The sequence below is a fragment of the Aquarana catesbeiana genome, linkage group LG12 (assembly GCF_042186555.1).
Source record: "Aquarana catesbeiana isolate 2022-GZ linkage group LG12, ASM4218655v1, whole genome shotgun sequence".
NCBI lineage: Eukaryota > Metazoa > Chordata > Amphibia > Anura > Ranidae > Aquarana > Aquarana catesbeiana.
Genome location: NC_133335.1, coordinates 46,139,554 through 46,165,240, shown reverse-complemented (window position 1 = coordinate 46,165,240; position 25,687 = coordinate 46,139,554). Strand labels below are relative to the sequence as shown.

Here is a 25,687-nt window from a genome sequence, read left to right as displayed (position 1 = left end):
AAAGGTATCAGTCAGGAGAAGGGTAAAAAAGAATTTCAAGGCTTCAGATATACCATGGAACACAGCGAAGACAGTTATCAAGTGGAGAAAATATGGCATAACAGAGACTTTACCAAGAACTGGACGTCCCTCCAAAATTTATGAAACAACGAGAAGAAAACTGGTCAGGGAGGCTGCCAAGAGGCCTACAGCAACATTAAAGGAGCTGCAGGAATATCTGGCAATTACTGGCTGTGTGGTACATGTGACAATCTCCCGTATTCTTCATATGTCTGGGCTATGAGGTAGAGTGGCAAGACGGAAGCCTTTTCTTACGAAGAAAAACATCAGAGCCTGGCTAAATTTTGCAAAAGCACATCTGAAGTCTCACAAAAGCATGTGGGAAAATGTGCTATGGTCTGATGAAACCAAGGTTGAACTTTTTGTTCCTAATTTCAAAAGATATTTTTGATGTAAAAGCAACACTGCAAATCACCAAAAACACCATACCAACAGTGAAGCATGGTGGTGGTGGCATCATGCTTTGGGGCTGTTTTTCTTTAGCTGGAACAGGGGGCTTAGTTAAGGTAGAGGGAATTATAAACAGTTCCAAATACCAGTCAATATTGACACAAAACCTTCAGGTTGTGTATCTATATGTATATATAGCGCTGGTAGATTTTTATCTACCGCTGATAAGTAAATCTAGTGGGTCACTTATTATAGGAAGTTATATTTGCCTCTGTTCCAGCTTGGCTGACGTTGCGTGTAGTTCCACACTGTGCCGGTGGGTGTCGTTGTAGCCATGGGCCAGTGTTGGAAAAGCAACGTGTTGAAGCGTATGAGTGCTCCTCTGTCCCGGAGATAACTCGGTGGAGGTGGTCCTCCGAGTTGCATTCTGGGAGAGGGTATTTATGGGACAGACGCCATCTTTAGGGGTTTGTTTTCAGCCACCTGCTGGCCCTCCTGGCCGACAGGTATGCACTCGTGGTCCTCCGTTCCGGAGGCCCGCATCGCTGCAGCGTGTGGGTGGGCCCAGAAGCCTGTCTGGGGCCTACCACAGCAGCAGAGGAGTGGTCCTGAGCTGTCTATCCTAAGTGAAGAAGCTGGACAACCGAGAAGATCCCAGGGGAGGACCCGTCATGGAAGGATCATGCAGAGTGCTGGTCTGGAGAGGGGCCTGGTGACTCGGTTGGAGGACGCATCCCAAAGTAATCTTACAGTATAGGAGAGAGAGAGAGAGAGAGAGAGAGAGAGAGAGAGAGAGAGAGAGAGAGAGAGAGAGAGAGAGAGAGAGAGAGAGAGAGAGAGAGAGAGAGAGAGAGAGAGAGAGAGAGAGAGAGAGAGAGAGAGAGAGAGAGAGAGAGAGAGAGAGCGCAGTTTGGCAATGGAAAGTGTCAGTAGGGCAGAGATTGGTGTGAGTATTTTATTTTATTATTACTTACCATTTTGTTTGTTTATTATTTTTGACACTTTTTTTTTTTTTTTTTTACAATTTTGTTTTAGGAGCCCCATTTGGTGAAATATGAGGGGTCTAAACAGCCCCTGACGTCTCACTTTTGAGACAGAGAATGGGACTGGGGACAGAGATTTCCCAGTCCCTTTCTCTGCAGCCAAGCAGCAGGGGGAATCTGCACAGCACAGGGTGATTAGGGTGTGCCCAGGCACACCTGGCACACCCTGTGCGCACGCCTATGATGAAGAGGAACTTCCTCTTTTAGCATGAAAACGACTCGAAGCATACATCCAAATAAACAAAGGTATGGCTTCACCAGAAGAAGGTTAAAGTTTTGGAATGGCCCAGCCAGAGCCCAGACCTGAATCTGATTGAAAATCTGTGGGGTGATCTGAAGAGGGCTGTGCACAGGAGATGCCGTCGCAATATGACAGATTTGGAGTGTTTTTGCAAAGAATGGGCAAATATTGCTAAGTCAAGATGTGCCATGCTGATAGACTCATACCCAAAAAGATTACAGAGTGCTGTAATAAAATCAAAAGGTGCTTCAACAAAGCATTAGTGTAAGCGTGTACACACTTATGCAACCATATTTATTTTTTTTATTTTTACTTCCCTCCACCTAAAAGATTTCAGTTTGTTGTTCAACTGAGTTGTACAGTTTATAGGTCACATTAAAGGTGGAAAAAGTTCTGAAATGATTTATCTTTGTCTAGTTTATTTACATCACAGAAACCTGACATTTTAACAGGGGTGTGTAGACTTTTTATATCCACTGTAACTTCCCCCGTCCCCAGTAGCACGCACACAGTATTTCTGTGTATGGGGGCACATGCGACTCACTCCATGTGACAGCATTAGACCCGACACCAAGCACCAGAGCTGTAACACAGGGGAGTTCATAGCCCTATGTAAACTATACCTTGAGCAACTCGGATCTTACACAAGACTGCTTATCCTGCTCCCATCAGCCAAATGATGGTGGAACAAAGGAAAGGTTAGCATGTGGGTAGAGGGGTTAAAATGAACTTGTTGCTTTGCCCTACACAGCTAAAGTATAACTCCTCTTTTGTAAAATCTCTTGTGTAAGTTCAGGAGCAGCTTAATAATATTTGTAAATCAGGTAAGTTGTAACTCAAATTTGCTTCCCTTTATGTTGTTGCAGGCAGTCTGGCAGATTACAGGTCCATGTATTAGAAACTGTCATGGTAATATTATTACTGAACCACTACATTGAATTGAGTCATTCTGAACATTTTATATGGTTGATTTTATAATTTCAGGATCATACCCGTAAAAAGGAAATTGGACAAAACTGTAGATTTAAGCCCTAATTAAACAAGGCCTGGAGCTTTTGAGTATACTAAAAATTGTCGTTGGTTGTACCTCTATATTTGGCAATAAAACTTTAATCCTAACTTTGAATGCTTTTGCCAAAATAAAATGTTTGTATATATAAATTGAAATGTGCTTTGGATCCGTTTCTAGCTAGAAACAGAATCTTCTGCTGTAATGTAATAGGATTCTGGGATTTAAACTGTCGCTGACAGGGTCAGCAGGGGATTGTGTTCCCAATGTGAGGATACATTGGCTTATACCTTATTGGTGTTTTGTTTACTCCCTTCTGTATCACCGAATATTAGAGCAGGTGTAATTTGTAAGGGCTCATACACACAGCCACATAATTTTATCTAGGGTCTTGCTTGCAGTAAGACCCTACGTAAAATCTGCAAGCATGTAAGCTTTGTGCTAACCAGTGGCGGCCCGTGCATTGTGAGTGCACGGCGCCTCCCCCCCATCCTTGCTGCCGCCTCCCTATCCATGCGCCCGGCCCCTTTCAGGACGCCAGACACATGGACTCCTATGGGGGGGGCAGGAGGGGGTGTATTTTCTTTTGAAGCATCTGATTAGAGCCAGAGGCTCTAATAGGCGTCAAAAAAGGGTGGGCTCGGGCGCAGAGAGTGCGCCCTGATCCCACCCAATTGTGTGACCATAGTGAATGAACATTCGTTATTTTCATACCGCAATTGCCTCCCCGCCAATCTGGAGGCAGGTCAGTGAGACCTGTTTCCTAATTGGCCAAAGCGCAAGGGTCCGTATTGATGCTCAGCGCTTAGGCGGAAGTGGTACAGAGCGGAGGAAGCTGACTGGAGACGAGACGCCGGAGAAGAGGACACCCGGTAAGCGCCAGTCCTCCTGCATGGGGTGTCCCGTGATCTATCCGCGCGGGGGGGGTGTGAGTGGGGTATTCCCGCGATCTATGGGGGGGGTGGATGTGAGAGGGGTGTACCGCGATCCATCTGCGGGGGGGGTGCGGTGGGGTTAGTGAGCAGGGTGTCCCGCTATACATATGTGCGGGGGGGTGTGAGCGGAGTGTCCTGTGATCTATCCGCGGGGGGGATGTGAGTGGGGTGTCCTGCGATCCATCTGCGGAGGGTTTGGGTTTTTGGTGTGAGCGGGGTGTCCCGCGATCCATCTGTGGGGGGGTGTGAGCGGGGTGTCCCGCGATCCATCCGTGGGGGGGTGTGAGCGGGGTGTCGCAAACTATCCAAGTTAATTAAATCCACAAGGGCTTTTTTTTTACCACTATTAGAGCAGGTGTAATTTTATAGACTTTGGTCTTTTTTTAACCTTGCTTACTATGTTACAGTGTTACAGAACACACAAAAGACTGAAAACCTGCCTTGTTCCCAGAATGGTAGCAGTTGCTTAAACCTGCATGGCTTTGTAAGGGCTCATACACACAGCCACATAATTTTATCTAGGGTCTTGCTTGCAGTAAGACCCTACGTAAAATGTGCAAGCATGTAAGCTTTGTGCTAACCAGTGGCGGCCCGTGCATTGTGGGTGCACGGCGCCTCCCCCCCCATCCTTGCTGCCGCCTCCCTATCCATGCACCCAGCCCCTTTCAGGACGCCAGACACATGGACTCCTATGGGGGGGGGCAGGAGGGGGTGTATTTTTTTGAAGCATCTGATTAGAGCCAGAGGCTCTAATAGGCGTCAAAAAAAGGGTGGCTCGGGCGCAGAGAGTGCGCCCTGATCCCACCCAATTGTGTGACCATAGCGAATGAACATTCGTTATTTTCATACCGCATTGCCTCCCCGCCAATCTGGAGGCAGGTCAGTGAGACCTGTTTCCTAATTGGCCAAAGCGCAAGGGTCCGTATTGGATGCTCAGCGCTTAGGCGGAAGTGGGACAGAGCGGAGGAAGCTGACTGGAGACGAGACGCCGGAGAAGAGGACACCCGGTAAGCGCCGGTGTCTTGCCGAGAATGTTCCCTCCCCCCCTGTACTGCGCAGCGCCTGCGCAGTACGGACTACTGTCAGCCGCCAGAGATAGCCGAAGCTCAAACGCTTCAATCAGCTGTACACGGCGCCTGCGCTCTGGGTCCAGGTTCCTTCCCCACCATCCAAGTGGACCTAGAGGGGGAATCTAAAAGAGCCGAGCGAAACGAGGCCGTGCCCAGAAGCGTGGCGAGCGAAGCAAGCCCGCGAGGGGCCCTCTTACAGGCGCCGTGTACAGCTGACTTACAGCTATTCAGCTTCGGCTATTTCCACCGGTTCCTACTGCGCAGGCGAGCGGAACTTTCTGGGCAGAACACTGGTCCTCCTGCATGGGGTGTCCCGCGATCTATCCGCGCGGGGGTGTGTGTGTGTGAGGTGGGGTATTCCGCGATCTATGGGGGGGTGGATGTGAAAGGGGTGTACCGCGTTCCATCTGCGGGGGGGGGGGGGTGTGGTGGGGTTTGTGAGCAGGGTGTCCCGCAATACATCTGCGCGGGGGGGTGTGAGCGGAGTGTCCCGTGATCTATCCGCGGGGGGGGATGTGAGTGGGGTGTCCTGCGATCCATCTGCGGGGGGTTTGGGTTTTTGGTGTGAGCGGGGGTGTCCCGCGATCCATCCGTGGGGGGGTGTGAGCGGGGTGTCCCGCAAAACTATCTACGGATGGTGGGTGTGAGCGAGATGTCACTGGCAGCATATGATGGGCACACTGGCAGCATTTCATGGGCACACTGGCAGCGTTTGATGGCACAGTGGCAGCGTTTGAAGCACAGTGGCAGCGTGAATACATATCTGTTGATATTTACATGTCAGCCCTGAACAGCCCAATAAAGTACATTTGCAGTACAGAACATAATACAGTCCATATACAGATTTTCATATTTTTGTTTTGCTGATCTGATCACAGCGCAAGTTACCTATCTTTATGGAGCTACATGAATGGGCCAATAGAAAACAATACACCTGTGTTCAGATCCATTAAAAAAATACCAATACTATGTATTTTGCATCTGTGTGCATAAGCCTCAAAAGTGCAAATATATGTAATTACCAGTACCTAAAAGAAAACTGACATTTGTATAATAAAGTTAATAATAAAGGTGGACAGAAAGTTAATAAAGTTAATAACAAAGCATACCTCCCAACATTTTGAGATGGGAATGAGGGACACCTACTAGCAAACGTATGTAGGCATAGGACACGCCCCCTGTCACACCCCCTTATAGGAGGTTTAACCAAAAAAAAAGTTAATTAAATCCACAAGGGCTTTTTTTACCACTATTATTCCTTTATATTGGCTTTTAAAATGTACAAATGCAGCAATTTAGAAATTGGATGAAAGGTTTAGCACTGGGAAACACTTTTTCAAAGATGAGGGACGAATGAGGGACAGAGGGACATTGCTCCAAATCAGGGACAGTCCCTCGAAATCAGGGACAATTGGGAGCTATGATAAAGGTGGACAGAAAAGATATCAATTTGATAATCTGCTTAAAGTGTACAGTTTGTATAGAACAAACTTTTTTTTGCTTTTGATAGAGTAGGGAAAGGATAGAACCCCTGTCAGGTTTTTATAACTGCCTGCATCCCCGCTAATTAGATTCACCCCCTCTATTCATTTTGGTGACCATTGGTACTGGGAAGTTACTGGGAAAGAAAGTGAAGGGAGATGCAAACTTTTACAGTTGTCTTTGGAACAAATGAAGAGAAAACCTTTAATGAGACTCCAGTTCCAGTGAAGTATGTCTTTGAGGGGAATTCCCCTTACTTTCTAGAGATTTGTTCTCACTTTTTGTTCCATCACTGGGACAGAAGTGAAGGGAACAAGAAGTGGCCCCTGGCCAAATTTGATAAGGTATGGGGGGCTGGATGGCTTCTGCAGTTCCTGGCTGAATTCATATATACAGTATCTCACAAAAGTGAGTACACCCCTCACATTTTTGTAAATATTTTATTCTATCTTTTCATGTAACAACACTGAAGAAATGACACTTTGCTACAATGTAAAGTAGTGAGTGTACAGCTTGTATAACAGTGTAAATTTGCTGTCCCCCCAAAATAACTCAACACACAGCCATTAATGTCTAAACTGCTGGCAACAAAATTCTTCCGCGCTCAGGAGAGGGAGGTTGAAGCTCACCTAAATGCGGTAGCTCCTAAACTCTGCTAAAAGCCTATGTGTATGTAGCGCTACCCCTGTAAGGGCTGCTGATTTGGTTAATTAACAATCGGCCAATCACCCTGCTGCCAGATAAGGCAAGGAATAGTCAATTGCATGGTTTTATTGCCTTTATTGCAGGATACAACTTGGGTGAAACAAAGGGGTGATATGAGATGCCCATAGAAGTTGGTGTATTGTTCAACAATACTGAATAGCCTTAGCTTGAAGATTGTTATACATCTAGTATTCTCAGTCTCTTTCTTCTGCAAAACTGCTGAAAACACTACTTCTTCACTTCCAATTTTGACAAAGAAGAATCACTCTGAATAATTCCCCCTTGCAGACTATGACGGTTTCTGGGAATCAAAGATCCAGAGGCCTAACACAACCTCTCCCCGATGGATCAATGAGTTAGATAGCCACACAGTCTTTGAGATAAGATATTACCAATGTGCTAACCAGACCAGAGACAAAACGGTATCTCCCCCCCAATAGTCTGACACATGGTAATAAACGGACTACTGTTCCCAGCCAGTCCTTTGCTATCAATGCTGTTTTCCCCGGCCACAGCATTCTACACTGTTCTTGATAACTTCTCTTGTTCTGTCCACTGACCTTTGGTTACTTGGCCATTCTGTGTCCCCGGTCACAGAACGCTGCTCTAATCTCGTCCGCTTTACTGTTACTTCTTCTGCATTGATCTTGTCCAGCATTCAAGTCCTGTGTTCCCCGGTCACGGCAACCTGATACTTTGTTAAAGACGAAGATCTTTATCTTAGACTCCCTCTCTGTGGTTTCTCCATCCCTCCTCCGCACATGGGGATGCCCGGAACAGCACCTCACTACTCCATGCTGTCTTTCCTTTACTCCGACTCCTGCTTGGCAGCATGTGACCCCAGCTTACATGGGAGGCCTGCCCCCTGCCAATACCGAAAGATAATTGGTCAGGGCTCCTCACACGAGCTGCCTGCCACTCAGACTTCAGGTCCAACCCCCATTCCAGAACCATCCAGAACCATCTTTCTGAAAGCAGGGGAGGCATCTCTGAATCAGAGCACAGGTGACCACACCCACCACTACACTGAACACTCCCAGTCCCAAATCAAAATAACCAGGCCTAGCCTAAAGCACAGGCCTGGCTAACTTTACCTGCACTTGGGCCCTGAACTAGAAACATCCTATTCTAGCACCTACCTTTAGGTAGAGGGTGCTACATGTACATTGCCACATAGGGGTTGATTTACTAAAGTCAAATAGACTGAGCACTTTGCAATGCACAGTTGCTGCAGAGCTTAGTAAATGAGGTAAAGCTTCACTTTGCAAAGAATACCCAATCATGTACAAGGAAAAAAAAAAAAAAAACAGCATTTTTGCTCGCACATGATTGGATGATGGAAGTCAGCAGAGCTTCTGCTCATTTACTAAGCTCTGGAGCAACCGCACTTGCAGAGTGCAACTGCACTTTTGCAAAGTGTACAGTCTATTTGCTTTTAGTAAATCAACCCCATAGGCTTTTATGGCGTTGAGTTTAGGAGCTTTGGCAAAAAAAAAGCCAAAAGCTCGCTCCTAAACTCAAGTTTAGCTGCCAGTGTAGGTTAGTGTGCATGAAGCCTAAGACAGTCCTGAGTCTTATACCCTCCCTGGTTGCTAACTTTTTAGGGAACAACTTTCTGAGAATTTGCTGAAACACATAACTGCTTACCAGTACTGGCCTTCCCTCTTAACGGATTGCATTTTACAATGTTAGTGTTCTGTTTGGCCAAAAAGGATATTTGCTACTCTGTGGAATTTTTTTCAGGCCCCCGTGTGGGCGATTCTGGAGCTTGCTATGTTCTGTTTTGAAAATCTAAATAAAAACTTTACAAAGAAAAAAAAAAATCACTAATATAATTGCCTAAATCTTTATTTTAATGAGCTTTTTGTAGTCCCATACACATTTATGCCCCGTACACACGGTCGGATTTTCCGACGGAAAATGTGTGATAGGACCTTGTTGTCCGAAATTCCGACCGTGTGTAGGCTCCATCACACATTTTCCATCGGATTTTTCGACACACAAAGTTTGAGAGCAGGATATAAAATTTTCCGACAACAAAATCCGTTGTCGGAATTTCCGATCGTGTGTATACAAATCCGACGCACAAAGTGCCATGCATGCTCAGAATAAATAAAGAGATGAAAGCTATTTGCTACTGCCCCGTTTATAGTCCCGACGTACGTGTTTTACGTCACTGCGTTCAGAAAGATCGGATTTTCCGACAACTTTGTGTGACCGTGTGTATGCAAGACAAGTTTGAGCCAACATCCGTTGGAAAAAATCCTAGGATTTTGTTGTCGAAATGTCCGATCAATGTCCGACTGTGTGTACGGGGCATTAGACTCTGATTAGGAGTAGAAAGGCCAGCCCTGTAAGCTATCTGTGTTTCTGCCACATACAGTGTATGGGTGAATTTTTATGATTGGAAGACAGGACCACAGAGTTAGCAATGAAATTCCCTGCACATAGATTCTAATGAGAGTGAGAAGATTTGTGCAAAAACACAGCAAATGTAACAACAAGGCAACAATAGTGTCATATTGAGAGAAGGCATGTCTTAAAGATATTACTACTTTATAAAAAAAAAAACAAAACACAGTCTCTATTGTTCGGCAACAAATCTAATTTTTTTCAGTGGAAACAACAACACAACCAGCTAACTGATATGAGAAATGTTGATGTTTTTCTGCAGCCCTTTTTTTTAATCGATGAATCCATATAGTCCTTAAAATAGGTCAGCAAGGCCAATATTTTCAAGTGATGTGCCATTTAATCCTTTAAAGTACTGTACTATAATTTATAGCCTGAAGGTGTCACTGTGTTAGTGCTTTATATCTAGCTGCTGGCCATAAGCTTTCTACAGCAATAGCAATAATGCAGGAAGACACTAATTTCTTTATCATCAAAACAACACAAATTCCCCTTCCTTCGCTTTCAATGTTCCTGTCTGAAAGAGAAAGAGCTTTAAGCGGCAACATAAACATTAAGCCATCATTTCAGAATACACAGATATCCAGGTGGTAGATTTTCAAAAACAGATTGCAATGTTATTGATCACATGTGCTACATAACAACTAATTGTATTGCCCACAGCAAGCAGCAAACTTCTTAATATCAACTGTGAAAATGTATGAAATCTAATTGTTGTAGGAAAGAAAGTTTACTAGCTATACATTAATAATGGCATCAGTTGGGACACCTGTCTAAATTATCATTCCAATGTTGTGTTGAAACGGCAGTTCCATGGCTGCCCGTCATGTACAGTGCCTTGAAAAAGTATTCATACCCCTTGAAATTTTCCACATTTTGTCATGTTACAATCAAAAACATATATTTATTTTATTGGAATTTTACGTGATAGACCAACACAAAGTGGCACCTAATTTGTGAAGTGGAAAGAAAATGATAAATGGTTTTCAAATTTTTTTTACAAATAAATATCTGAAAAGTGTGATGTGCATTTGTATTCAGCCCCCTTTACTCTGATACCCCTAACTAAAATCTAGTGGAAACAATTGCCTTCAGAAGTCACCTAATTAGTAAATAGAGTCCACCTGTGTGTAATTTAATCTCATTATAAATACAGCTGTTCTGTGAAGCCCTCAGAGGTTTGTTAGAGAACCTTAGTAAACAAACAGCATCATGAAGGCCAAGGAACACACCAGACAGATCAGGGATAAAGTTGTGGAGAAGTTTAAAGCAGGGTTAGGTTATAAAAAAAAATCCCAATCTTTGAACATCTCACGGAGCACTGTTCAATCCATTATTAAAAATGAAATTATTATTTCATTATTAAAATGAAAAGAGTATGGCACAACTGCAAACCTACCAAGACATGGCTGTCCACCTAAACTGACAGGCCAGGCAAGGAGAGCAATAATCAGAGAAGCAGCCAAGAGGCCCATGGTAACTCTGGAGGAGCTGCAGAGATCCACATCTAAGGTGGGAGAATCTGTCCACAGGACAACTATTAGTTATGCACTCCACAAATCTGGCCTTTATGGAAGAGTGGCAAGAAGAAAGCCATTGTTGAAAAAAGTCCCACTTGCAGTTTGCGAGAAGCCATGTGGGGGACACAGCAAAGGTGAAGGTGCTCTGGTCAGATGAGACCAAAATTTAACTTTTTGGCCTCAAAGCAAAGCGCTATGTGTGGCGGAAATCTAACACTGCACATCACCCTGAACACACCATCCCCACTGTGAAACATGGTGGTGGCAGTATCATGTTGTGGCAGGGACAGGGAAGCTGGTCAGTTGATGGGAAGATGAATGGAGCCAAGTACAGGGCACTCTTAGAAGAAAACCTGTTAGAGTCTGTAAAAGACTTGAGACTGGGGCGGAGGTTCACCTTCCAGCAGGACAATGACCATAGGCGTGCGCACAGGGTGTGCCGGGTGTGCCCAGGCACACCCTAATCACCTCCTGCACATTAGTGTTAATGCTCTGTGTAGCAGCAGAAATAGGGGAAAGATCTCCCTCTTTCCGGCTCTGCCATAAGAGAAGTGTTTATGCTTTTCTCTTTCACTGTGCCGGCAGGGAGATCAATGTGCCAGGGTCATATATATGTAGACACGCGCATGTGTGTTTGAGCTTAAGGGTGCACACCCTAATGCAATAGGCTGCGCACACCTATGACAATGACCCTAAATATACAGCCAGAGCTACAATGGAATGGTTTAGATCAAAGCATATTCATGTGTTATGCCGCGTACACACGGTCGGACTTTTCGTCTACAAAAGTCCAACGGACGCCGACGGACTAAAGCTGGCTGGTAATCCGATCGTGTGTGGGCTTCTCCGGACTTTCAGCAGACTTTTTCAGCCTCAAATCCGACGGACTTTAGATTTGAAACATGCTTCAAATCTTTACGTCGTAACTACGACGGACCCCGAAATCCGCTCGTCTGTGTGCTAGTCCGACGGACAAAAACCCATGCTAGGGCAGCTATTGGCTACTGGCTATGAACTTCCTTATTTTAGTCCGGTGTACGTCATCACGTACGAATCCATCGGACTTTTGTGTGGTCGTGTGTAGGCAAGTCCGTTCGTTAGAAAGTCTGCTGCAAGTCCACCGAAAGTCCGCCGGAAGTCTGTCGGACAGGCTGTCGGACTTTTGTAGACGAAAAGTCCGACCGTGTGTACGCGGCATTAGAATGGCCCAGTCAAATTTCAGACCTAAATCCAATTGAGAATCTGTGGCAAGACTTGAAAATTGCTGTTCACAGACGCTCTCCATCCAAGCTGACAGAACTTGAGCTATTTTGCAATGAAGAATGGACAAAAATGTCACTCTCTAGATGTGCAAAGCTGGTAGAGACATCCCCAAAAAAGACTTGCAGCTGTAATTGCAGTGAAAGGTGGTTCTACAAAGTATTGACTCAGGGGGGCTGAATACAAATGCACCCCACACTTTTTACATATTTATTTGTAAAAAAATTTGAAAACCATTTATCATTTTTCTTCCACTTCACAATTATGTGCCACTTTGTGTTGGTCTATCACATACAATCCCAGTAAAATACATTTATGTTTTTGGTTGCAACATGACAAAATGTGGAAAATTTCAAGGGGTATTAATACTTTTTCAAGGCACTGTATATCATAGCAAGACAGGTTTCTGCACCCACAGTTACATCCCAATATAACAGAACGTGGTCTGATTGAAAGGTGGAGAGGCTTAGGCCTCTCCATAAAATCCCTGGCACTTTCTTGCACCGGGGGGACACGCACATGCTGCGTACATCCGCCAATACAAGTGAACGGCTGTATGCAGTCGGACTTGAGTAATTGCTGATTGCTTCTGCCTCAGCATTTTCCTGTGTAGGTGAAAGCGGTTCGTTAAACACCATACGCACATACGCAGGTAAATGCCAATGTAGAAGCCATACGTGCTTTCCTGAGTATGGGTGCGTACAGTGGCATGTGCTTCTGCATCCAGGAATTTTAAACTTCAGCACACAGGAGCTGCTAAATGTCTGTGTGCATGAGGCTAAAATGCAAAAGTGGCGCGTTTGGGGAAAAACGGGAAATGCCAATGGAGAAGCATGTAATCGAGATTTAGAGATATGGACATGTTTGTAGTCCACATCAGGAGAGCAGCCTAGGGTGACAACTATATTTCCCTCCATAGATACAGCGGAAGAGTGACATAACCACCCAGGGACAGGAAGTGTGTTATTTGCAGACCACCTGGTGAAAATAAAGCCAAAGAAGCTTGTAAAAAAGAAAAAAAATACATCCACCAAACCAATAACTAGTAAGCTGCAATATATTACATTTTTGGGTTTGGGTTTGGGTTTTACGCTTTAAGCACTGCAAGTGTCCAGGTGGCAAGCCTCAGAAAGTGCATAATTGTTGGCATGTTTGAAGAGCCTTTCTGACTGTGTTAGCATATTACAATGCCTATAGAGTGTTTATTCTCTGCTTATGAACAAATGAATGGAAAACTAGAGGTGTTACCCAGGCCTAGCCATATAAAATAACAGCTGTCTCCATTTTAAAGGAGATCTATAGTCACAGCATACACTTTAATTTTTTTCAACTTTGCAAAACAAATGGTGGTTATTTTTGACAACCAAAAATATGCTTGCTTGGAAAATCTTTCATTTTGGGAGTGCTGCCTATTTGCTGGCCATCTCTTTCCACACCTTATTGAATTCCCTGCATGCTTTGTAGCTTTTCCTTTGTTCATTTACACTAAACTTCTAAGGATGTTATACTGACTCTGCCTCCTGACACTCCTCCTCTCAACGCCTCTGTAGTTCAGAAGGCAGGCTCTGTGAAATGTGTGACACAGCAGTGAATATCCACAGAACATAGCGAATATGTGTCACTGCATTCAAGGATTATCAGAGATTCTTCACAAAGTGAGTTTACAATTTCAAGATTGTTAGGATTTTAGGAGTAGTCTAGAAATAATTGAAATTCAATGTAATAAGAAATATATGATTTTAAATTTTGATCATAGATACACTTTAATTGAAGGAAATACACCCAGAGTGTCCAATATTCTGTATGCATGTAGCCAGCGCAAACACATATTTGGAGAGGATACTGGAATGAGAATTTTCTGGGTATATGCAAGGCAATAATTTGATGATAGTGGTGATGATGGGGTAATGCCAGTTTTTTTTCCCTGCGTTTTTCTCTTTAACACAGTGAAAGAGCAACTCTATATTTCTTGGACAAAGTTATGGTAGGAGCAGCTAGATTTTGTGATCCAGAAAGGTGGACAGAAAAGTTGTGAGTACAAAACATGCAGCAAATAATATAGTCACTAACCTGAATTAAAGGCAGCTCGTGTCAACCTCTGATGTAGTGTTTTGTTGGCCTTTCTTGCCAGAAGCAGTGCCAGATCTTCAAAGTTTAGTATAAACATAATGACGTCTCCCTCTTCGTTCTTCACTGGCACAACATCGACCAAGCAGCGTAGACAAGATCCTGTGGGAGGGTTGTTAGAGCTTATTAAAATTAAGTGTAAACATGCACAAAATAAATAAGCACATTAAGGCCCCTTTCACACCTGACAATTTTTTAGGTGGACCCGATCGGACCATCCATTGCCCTCTATGGAGTGGCACTCTTCAACATCTAATCCAATCCGGGTTGACACAGACGGATGAGGGATCCATTCCCCATCTGCCTGGTGGATCAGATTGGATGGCAGTCGGGTGTAAATGGACAGGCGGCAGTCCGTTTACATCTGGCAGCTAATAGAGGAAAGCAGGCTGTGTCTGCGTCTGCTCTGCATAAGCGTAGCAGACACGGACAAGCCACCAGCCTGCTCAGTGGGGATCAACGGACAGATTCCCTGCTGATCAGGTGGACTCCTGGCGGAGTCCTCTCAATGTGAAAGGGGCCTAAGACTTCAATAAAGCATTTTAAAATTTGCATCCTTGCATCCATCTTGTACAGCTGGCTGCCTCACTGACTAAATTTATATAACTGCCATTTACTCAATGAGCCTATATCCAGTCTTGAAAAAAAACTCAGCATGGTGTTCTCTGGTTTCCAAACATGGCATTCCAAAACCTATGGAATAATATGTAACTGTGTTCAAAATTTCAAAATGTGATACCTAAAAGATGACATCCTAAAACATAAAGAACACTTTGTAGCTGTGTAATTACAATTGTATGCCAGCTGGAAAAAACATTTTTTGGCCTTAAAACGTTGTATGGTCTACCATATGCAATTTATCTTATGCCAGCAATAAACTGAAATGAAATTCACAAGCATGCTTCAAACCTCTTAGACTACATGAAGACTAGTGTTTACAACCTGCCTGAGTTCCGTCTGTTACTAGCTCAGTTTGAAGCCAAAGGAACTATAATTCCTTATACAGCCTGAAGGGTTCATTAAATCATGAGGCAGCACATTGGAATCTGTCAGAGGCTGATGCAAGTGAAAATGACTTGCCTCCCCTTAGTGGTCTATGAGTCTTTAAGGCAGTTGGGGCTTAAAGCAAACATCATACAGGTGGTGGTCAGGAGGGCTGTCAAGCAGGCATAAGATGATAGTTACTCAATCCAGTCCATTTTAGCATGATCAGGTGGCACATGTTACGTCTACAGATGTCATCACATACCACTATCTAATCTTTTTTGCGAGGGTGGGGGGGAGTTTTCTTAAAAGTGATCTTTACTACTCTTTCGGATGTAACACCAGCGCCATAAATATAGTCGTCCATTGCTTTAACATTTAGATGATACAAATGTAGATGCAGATGTTCATGTTGCAATCAACTCAATAAGTGATTGTTTAGTAGTTCACTCATGCATGCACATCTGACCATAATTTTATGTTCATGGCCAGATGAACTGTATTAATTGATGTGAGCCATGCAAGATCTCTTACCATGGACTCAGGCTGCCTAGCAAAGACTTAATGATGAAAACATTTAACTTGTCAAAGATGTCAAACATTTTTTTAAAGGCCATAACCAGCCTAGCTATAACCAGAGGCTGTTTAACGCATATGTGTATTTTTTTACACTGCAGCTTTTAAAGCGTGGCACCTGGGATCGGCAGGCGGCGGTGCAATGCCAGCATCCTGCAGACTCTCAGTCAGCTGTCTGCCCATACCTCCCATATGGGCAGACAGTTACTGAATTGTAGGAAGAATTAATTATTATGCTGCATACACACAAGCAGACTGTTCAGCATCAAAGGTCCGCCGGTCTTTCCGACAGTCCGTCAACGGAGTTACGATGGACTTTCGAATGACCGGACTTGCCCACACACGAACGAAATAAAGTCCTTTTGAAAGTGTGTTGGTTTGAACGTGATGACGTACGAAGGGACTATTATAGAGTAAATGCCACAAAGATAGAAGAAAAAAATAAAAACTGTTAGTGGGTACCTTCATCCTTCAATCGTATAGTAATGAGGGGGGTTGGGGAGGAATGGCAGGGACTTCTCCAATCAAGTCCTACCTCACCACCCGCAGCTATATGGACTATCACGGTACCTCATAGAAACATACAAACATTGATAAAAATTTAAATTTATTCAAAAATAAACATTAAAAAATCTATACATACATAATATAGATTTAACAGGAGTATGTTACAGTACAAAATTATTGAGATAACATTTAAAACGCCCACAAAGGTGGTTGGAGGCAGTTTTAGAGTACTTGAGAACGTAACCTCGACAGTTTCGCGGTCAAGCCGCTTCTTCAGGAGGCGTCCAAGTAAATTCTCTATAAATCAGATAACCATGATTACATATACATAATGAAAGAGAGCGATATAAGGTAGATAGCATAGCGTTGGAGTAGTTGTTAATTTCAGATAAACAAGTACACTCACCAACCATTGCCCTATCCGGGCTTAGACGGCACTGTGAGACGCCCAATATGGGCGTTCCCCCAGGGGCGAGCAAGGGGGGTTTTTTATGGCAGAATACGCTATTTTGTAAAAAAAACCATAAAATGTACAATAAGTGTTGGTATAAGGAATCAGCTATGGATAAGTGGTAGCCACCCAAGTGGATAAAGTAGGGAATTGGTGGAGGGAAAAGAAGGGGGAGAGGGGGGGAGAAAAAGGGAAGGGGTGAGAAGAAGAAGAAGAAGAAGAAAAAGAAGAAAAAGAAGAGGAAGAAGAAGGGGAAGGGGGGGAAGGGAAGGGAGGGACAAAGAGAGAAGGGGGAAGGGGAGGGGGGGGAGGGGGAAGAAAGGGGGAGGGGGAAGAGAAAGGGGAGGGGAAAGAGGGGAAATAAAGTGGATTAGAAAATTATAAACAGCCCTCCACACATGGTGCACCTAACTAAATATTGGTAGAAGAGTAACAAGATAAAACCCACCAATACTATAATAATGATAAAGAGTCAGTTATTACTGACACCCAGGACGAGAAGTTAATCACCAGAGACCATTTGAGATGACATTATTGCATGAATAGGTAGATAGAGCCCTTAAAATAAAGAGACTAATGTTACATATACTGATATATACATATATACAGATATAAGGGAGGGGGAGGAAAAAAAGAGAAGAAGAAGAGGTAGAGAGGGGAAAAAACAACAACAAAAAAACAAAAAAGGGGGGGAAAGGAGGGAAGGGGAGGGGAAGGGGGAAAGGAAAAGGGAGGGAAGGAGGAGGAACCAGGGGAAAACTTGACTTGATTAATGACAAAGTCTAGATGATACCCACAGGGATTAAAGACTAAAGGGGGACCAAGAAGGAGCACGGACAAAGCTGAGTAGATCACAAGTGCCACTGTTTTCACTATAGAAAATGTTTATACGTGTGTGCCTCATTTAGGCCAGGGGGGGTAAGAGCATTCAATCGTTCTATCCAGAATGATTCCCGTTTAAGGATTTGACGATCCCAGTCACCTCCTCTAGGGTCCTCTGGAATGACCTCCAATACAGTGAATTTGACATAATCAGGGTTGAATCTGTGGTGGATCCCAATGTGATGACCCACCGTAGTAAGTTTTCCATTGGTGGATGCATACAGATGGTCCCCCAGTCTTTGCCTTAGCTCCCTAATGGTCTTCCCCACATAAAACACCCCACAGGCACAGGTCATCAGGTAAATAATGGGGAGGACAAGTTGATGTCCTTCTTAAATCCAAGGACAATGTGGACAGTTGCCACATTTAAACGTACCCCGGGGCTCTTTAGGGTGAACTCTAGGAGTTCTATAGTGGCTATGAGTAAGTTTATCCCTCAATGAGGTGGCTCTTCTGAATACCAGTTCTGGGGTGGGTCTGATATATTTTTTGAGAGTATAATGATCAGTCAATATATTCCAATGTTTGGAGAGTATATTACGCAACTGATTGTGATGAGTGGAGTATTTGGTGATGATTTTGGCATTGAAAGGTTGCTTCATGTGGGGAGGGCCATACAGAAGCATTTGGCGATCCTGGGCAAAAGCTCTATTAAATGCTTATCTCAAATTGGTGCGGCTGGCAGCTGGCATATGCGTAGAACATCAGCCTGCGGCGAAACTCCCCGTCCTCCATGCAGTTTCTTCTCAATCTTAAATTTTGAGCATAGGGAATACTGCGGATTAGAGGACGGGGATGGGAGCTGGACGCATGCAAAAGCGTGTTGCCTGCTGTGGGCTTGCGGAATAGGTCCGTGATCAATTTCCCTGAGGGATTCTTAATGATCTGGACATCTAGAAAAGAAACACTCTGAGTATCATAAGTATAAGTGAAATGTAGGTTGAATTGATTGATATTCAGCCTTTCTATGAAAGTGTTGAGAAGTTGTTCGGTACCTGTCCATATGACTAATAGGTCATCTATAAACCTATACTAGCAAAGGATATGGTCTAGAAAGGGTTCTAGTAATTCATCCCCAAAGATGGTGTGCTCCCAGCCTCCAAGGAATAAGTTGGCATAGGAGGGGGCACATGACGTGCCCATTGCAACACCTTGGGTTTGGAAATAAAGTTGGTCCATAAAAACAAAATAGTTCTTTGTAAGGATGAATTCCAAGAGCTGCAAGATGAAGTTATTGACCGGCCATGTATTGTGCTCTTGCTCCATGAGAAAGGAGCCAGCCATCCGGACGCCCTGCTCGTGGAGGATGCTCAAGTAGAGAGCCTCGACATCAACAGCCACGAGGAGGGCATCCGGAGGGACTTGGACTCCCTCAATATGTTTTAATAGATGGTGGTGTCACGAATATACGAGGGTAGACTTTGTACGTGTTGCATTAAAAATGTATCTACTAGCTTACTCGCGTTCTCTGTGAGGGATCCTTTGCCCGATACGATAGGTCGGCCAGGTGGTGATGTCAAATTTTTGTGGGTCTTTGGTAGCGCATAGTATGAAGGGACTAGAATAAGGAAGTTCATAGCCAGTAGCCAATAGCTGCCCTAGGGTCCTTTTTTGTCCATTGGACTAGCATACAGACAAACTGATTTTTCGACCGGACTCGAGTCCGTCGGAAAGATTTGAAACATGTTCCAAATCTAAAGTCTGTCTCATTTTGGACAGAAAAAGTCAGCTGAAGGTCCGATGAAGCCCATACATGGTCGGATTGTCCGACGGATTCGTTCCAATGGACCAGTACGGTCGAAAAGTCCGGTCATGTGTACACGGCTTTAGAGTGTTCACCATCGCCAATGCAGTTCAATGAGAACTACAAGCTGTCTGCCACGGCGGATGACAATACTTGTAGTTCATTCACAGGAAACTGTGAATTTTAGGGTCTTTTTGACCCCAAATCTCTCCATAAATAGGACCGGTCATCCTTGATTCTATTACAAGGGATGCATTCCTTGTAATAGAAAAAAAAGTGTTTAAAAAAAGGACAGTGTAAAGATCTAAAATAAAATAAATAAGAAAAAAATAAAAATTAAAGCAAACCCATCAAAAGCAGAAGCAAACTTATACGTAAGTCGCGCACGCATATGTAAACGGTGTTCGCACTAAACATGTGAGGTATCGTAACGAACGTCAGAGAGCAATAATTCTAGTGCTAGACCTCCTCTGTAACTCTAAACAGGTAACCTGTAAAGGAGTTTAAAGCATCACCTATGGAGATTTTTAAGTACTGTAGTTTGTCGCCATTCCACGAGCGTGCTCAGTTTTAAAACCTGACATGTTAGGTATCTATTTACTCGGTGTAACATTATCTTTCATATTATATATAAAAATTGGATAATATATTGTGCTTATTGTCTTTTTTCCCAAAGAATTGCGTTTGAAAACCACTGCGCAAATACCGTGTGGCATACAAAATTGCAACGATCGCCATTTTATTCCCTAAGGCCTCTGCTGAAAAAAAAATATATAATGTTTGGGTGTTAGAAGTAATTTTCTAGCAAAAATTTGTGCCTGAAAAAGCTTAGTCTTCAATTGGTTAAAAAAGTGTTAGCAGTAGAAGTTTGACTTTAATTTGTTTGTCAAGTACATCTAAATTTGCTAGTGCATCTAATGCCACGTACACACGAGCGGACTTTCCAGCAGACTTGGTCCGGCGGATCGGACTCCGTCGGACAATTCGATCGTGTGTGGGCTCCAGCGGACTTTTTTTTCCCAAAAGTCCGACGGACCTAGAAATCATGTTTCAAATCTTTCCGACGGACTCGAGTCCGGTCGAAAAATCCGCTCGTCTGTATGCTAGTCCAACGGACTAAAACCGACGCTAGGGCAGCTATTGGCTACTGGCTATCAACTTCCTTATTTTAGTCCGGTCGTATGTCATCACGTACGAATCCGTCGGACTTTGGTGTGATCGCGTGTAGGTAAGTCCGTTCGTTAGGAAAGTCCGTCGGAAGTCCGTCGGATAGACTGTCGGACCAGTCCGGTCGAAAAGTCCGCTCGTGTGTACGCGGCATTAAACTGCTTCTCCAATGGTTAACAATGCTGCTGTCCAAGGGTGGCTTCATTGCTCCTCCTTAGAATGCAGCCACTCTAAATCAGGAGGTGTGTTACTGGAAGGATAACCAGCTGAAAATAAATCAAGAAATAAAAAAAGCCTAAAAAAGAAAATGAATACAGCCACCATTGGTAAGCTTCAATATAATACAGTTATATATATAATAACACAGTTTTGTTTTTGGGTTTAGATACACTTTAATATTGAAGGAAAGGTCAAACCAAACCCTTTGAAAAACTCACAAATACAAATTGTCACAAAATGTGGATCTCATGAATTGAGAATTATTTGCTTCCAAATTCATTCTAATTTCTCTAACAATTATGAATTAATATAAACCTGGAATCATGATCCAGCCAAGAAGGAGCAGGCTTGGATCATATTTCCATAAACATTTTGAAAATCACAATATGAAACACAGATATGATGTAGTTAAAGAGGAACTTCACCCTTCCCAGCTAAAAAATGTGTTTTTGTTCCTTGGTAATTGTACCTACATGTAGATTAAAATATAAATACTTACTAGTCTATAGAGTCCAATGTTTTCCTCTTTCAACCCAAAGGTCTTCTCAGAGCTCCCACTCTGTCATCTTGGATCGATATCCCGCACATGCGCAGACATGTCACAGGTCTACTGGCCCTGGCAAAGAACCGTGGCGTTTTTGCGCACGTGCAAAATAACACTAAATACCATGAATACGCAGACACACTGTTGGTCTCTGCCAGTCTATGGGACCTAACATATGTGAATTGGCACATGTGTAGATATACCGTGGGCCTCTGTCAGGCCCTAGAGATCCACGATTTGTCTGCTCTCATTATAATATATTATCCTCTGGTTGCAGAAAAAAAAAACGATCGATTCCCCCATCAACATAGCCGCTGGTGTTGATGGGGGAATCATGCAGAGTTATCTTGTTCTGCTGGTGGGGGCGGGGCACAGGGAGCAGTCCCTGCTGGGAGAACACAGTGATTATAGCTAGCGGCTATAGCTGCTGGCAATAATTGCATGTAAAAATCTGACATGCTAGTGGTACCCAAGTAGATCAATAGATTGAACTGTGGTCAATCAGCCTGCCCATAGTTGGTTCGAATCTTGCCCGGTCCCTGCTGAACCATCTATGGCTAGCTTAACAACCAGGAGGAAGCTGTCACATTTAGCAGTGGTAGTAGTGGTAGAAATACCACTGCTAAATGTTTCACTTCACACTGTAGGTGGAGGGTTGTTTTGTTCCTCCGTTTGCACAGAAATCTCTATAGACAGTACACAGTGCAGAATTCTCACTCATTATTTACCCTGCTCATCAAATTTTCTACAGTGTTAAGGGCCATACACACGGGCCAAATATTGGGCGGCATTGGCTGGTTCAAAAGAAACTGGGCAGCATTCAGCCCCTGTGTATAGCAGCCAGTCCGACAGAAGGCGCATGACCGAAAAAAGGTCTGCTGATCGCCATCTGACCAGCGCTCTCAGCCAATGGCCGAAAGAGCTGACCGGTGTGTCCTGGTGGGAGGGCCATCCCCCTGTCAGAACACAATAGCTCAGCGGGGGATATCGCTGTATTAACATCGCATATTTAGTAAAGCACCTCCTGAGCTCTTCAATTTTTTTTGTTCAACGAACAAAAAAAAAAATAGCGTGTACCAGGCTTTAGGTTTTTTCTCTATTGGTGAATGTTAGCGCTTATGGTCGAATATTCTTAGCTATTATTCTCGTAAGATTGAATGTTAAGGAATATTAAATTTACCCCGGTGAAAGGCAACAAAGAAACTATTATTATACCCATATTACAAACATTACAAGTATTATTATTTACGATTGCACAAATGTTGAGACATTCCCAGAGCGAATGTTGTATAAATAGACCCCTAAGCTGATTGGCAGCAGGAAAATTCATGAAGGAGATACAACATCCAGCACTAGAAATCTAACCAAAGAGATCCAATAGGCCTACCTTGTATGTTGCTGGAAAATGAGCCTGTATGGCGTGTATGCCACTGTTGTAGGATCTGCACACCGTATAAAATAATGTAAACCATTGCTTAGTTTATTTTGTGAATGAGAACTACAGCAAGGCAACAATCTTCTTATGACTGTGGATACCTTTTGCCATTGGTTCTCAATGATTGATACATTTAGGTGACTTGTGCTTTTTTGTGATGTACTGTATTTTATGTGTTACATCAGTGCAATGTTATATTCTAGTATACAGTATCTCACAAAAGTGAGTACACCCCTCACATTTTTGTAAATATTTTATTCTATCTTTTCATGTGACAACACTGAAGAAATGACACTTTTCTACAATGTAAAGTAGTGAGTGTACAGCTTGTATAACAGTGTAAATTTGCTGTCCCCTCAAAATAACTCAACACACAGCCAATAATGTCTAAACCGCTGGCAACAAAAGTGAGTACACCCCTAAGTGAAAATGTTCAAATTGGGCCCAATTAGCCATTGTCCCTCCCCGGTGTCATGTGACTCATTAGTGTTACAGGTCTCAGATATGAATGGGGAGCAGGTGTGTTAAGTTTGGTGTTATCGCTTTCACTCTCTCATACTGGTCACTGGAAGTTCAACATGGCACCTCATGGCAAAGAACTCTCTGAGGATCTGCAAAAAAGAATTGTTGCTCTACATAAAGATGGCCTAGGCTATAAGAAGATTGCCAAGACCCTGAAACTGAGCTGCAGCACAGTGGCCAAGACCATACAGCGGTTTAACAGGACAGGTTCCACTCAGAACAGGCCTCACTAAGGTCGACCAAAGAAGTTGAGTGCACGTGCTCAACGAAATATCCAGAGGTTGTCTTCCGGAAATAGATGTATAAGTGCTGCCAGCATTGCTGCAGGGGTGGGGGGTCAGCCTGTCAGTGCTCAGACCATACGCCACACACTGCATAAAATTTGTCTGTATGGCTGTTGTCCCAACAGGAAGCCTCTTCTAAAGATGTTGCACAAGAAAGCCCACAAACAGTCTGCTGAAGACAAGCAGACTAAGGACATGGATTACTGGAACCATGTCCTGTGGTCTGATGAGATCAAGATAAACATATTTGGTTCAAATGGTGTCAAGTGTGTGTGGCGGCAACCAGGTGAGGAGTACAAAGACAAGTGTGTCTTGCCTACAGTCAAGCATGGTGGTGGGAGTGTCATGGTCTGGGGCTGCATGAGTGCTGCCGGCACTGGGGAGCTACAGTTCATTGAGAGAACCATGAATGCCAACATGTACTGTGACATACTGAAGCAGAGCATGATCCCCTCCCTTCGGAGACTGGGCCACAGGGCAGTATTCCAACATAACGACCCCAAACACACCTCCAAGAAGACCACTGCCTTGCTAAAGAAGCTGAGGGTAAAGGTGATGGCCTGGCCTAGCATGTCTCCAGACCTAAACCCTATTGAGCATCTGTGGGGCATCCTCCAACGGAAGGTGGAGGAGCACAAGGTCTCCAACATCCACCAGCTCCGTGATGTCGTCATGGAGGAGTGGAAGAGGACTCCAGTGACAACCTGTGAAGCTCTGGTGAACTCCATGCCTAAGATGGTTAAGACAGTGCTGGACATTAACGGTGGCCACAAAAAATATTGAAACCTTGGCCCAATTTGGACATTTTCACTTAGGGGTGTACTCACTTTTGTTACCAGCAGTTTAGACATTAATGGTTGTGTGTTGAGTTATTTTGAGGGGGCAGAAAATTTACACTGTTATACAAGCTGTACATTCACTACTTTGCATTGTAGCAAAGTGTCATTTCTTCAGTGTTGTCACATGAAAAGATATAATAAAATATTTGCAAAAATGTGAGGGGTGTACTCACTTTTGTGAGATACTGTATATTAACAAACAAATCCATAGTCCTTTCCCTGTGGACAGTTATTATTGCAGAGCATATTCTGTGCGTGTTGTGCTAATATTTAAAAATGGTCTTCATATCCCCCCAAGCAGTATAATGTGTTTATAACAGTTCTAACCTAAAATCCACCAATAAGAATGTATGAAATTAGGAATAAACATACACTTTGCATTCTTGGGATATGCACATTGTAATTTTGCACTATACCACATCAATAATTACGCAGTTCAAACATTTACTTTCAGCCCTGACTGTTTGAGTACAGCTGATATAATAAGCAGTTTGAAAGTGGCAGGAATTGCCGAAGGGCATTGCCCAGGCTCCCTAATGACCAGCCTGGAAAATACCAATTATATACTAGATCAAATAAATACACACAGGATCAGTACCGATTTATCCCAAGTCTGGTGTGTGTAGGAAAGTACTTCCCCCCAATTTCACAGTTTTTCATCCTGCAATTACTATAAGTCTTGTCATATCTTTTTTTATAAAAAGCAGCATACATTCTTTTGCAATGGCATAACTATAGCCATAGCAGCCCAGGCAGCTAACATGGGGCCTGGTATGTGAGAGGGCCCCCACTAGGGAGTTTGTTGATGCAACCTAAACATGGAAAATCAGTGTGCTTGTAAGAATAACAAAGACCATTATTGTTTAATTACCCTGATCCTGAGCTATTACTAGTCACAGTTCCAGTGGCGGCCCATCCATAGGGGGCGCCTGGGCGATGCCCCCCCCTCCCCCTCCAGGCAGTCACAAAAAAAAATTTTTAAACCTGCCCTTTAAAAAAAAAAAAAAAAAGGTCCTTAAGTGCACTGTGTTCGGACGCCGGACACAGTGCGACGCCGGACACAGTGCACTTTTGGGAAGCACCTCGTCTATGCAATCACGAGATTGCAGACGTGGCGCTTCATTTGCTGCATTTGGTGGTGACACATGCTGATGCATTTGGTGGTGACACAGGCTCCTGCATTTGGTGGTGACACAGGCTGCTGCATGGTGACACAGGCTGCTGCATTTGGTGGTGACACATGCTGCTGCATTTGGTGGGACACAGGCTGCTGCATTTG

The 25,687-nt window shown here is 43.7% G+C and overlaps 1 protein-coding gene across 1 annotated transcript in view; it reads right to left on the bottom strand.

Annotated features, from left to right (window-relative positions):
- Positions 1-25,687, bottom strand: part of KCNH6 (potassium voltage-gated channel subfamily H member 6) — a 397,827-nt gene that overhangs the window by 116,455 nt on the left and 255,685 nt on the right. Inside the window, exon 3 of the mRNA XM_073607681.1 lies at positions 14,198-14,356. Within this exon, the coding sequence (XP_073463782.1) occupies positions 14,198-14,356 (159 nt within the window). The remainder of the gene's footprint in view (positions 1-14,197; positions 14,357-25,687) is intronic.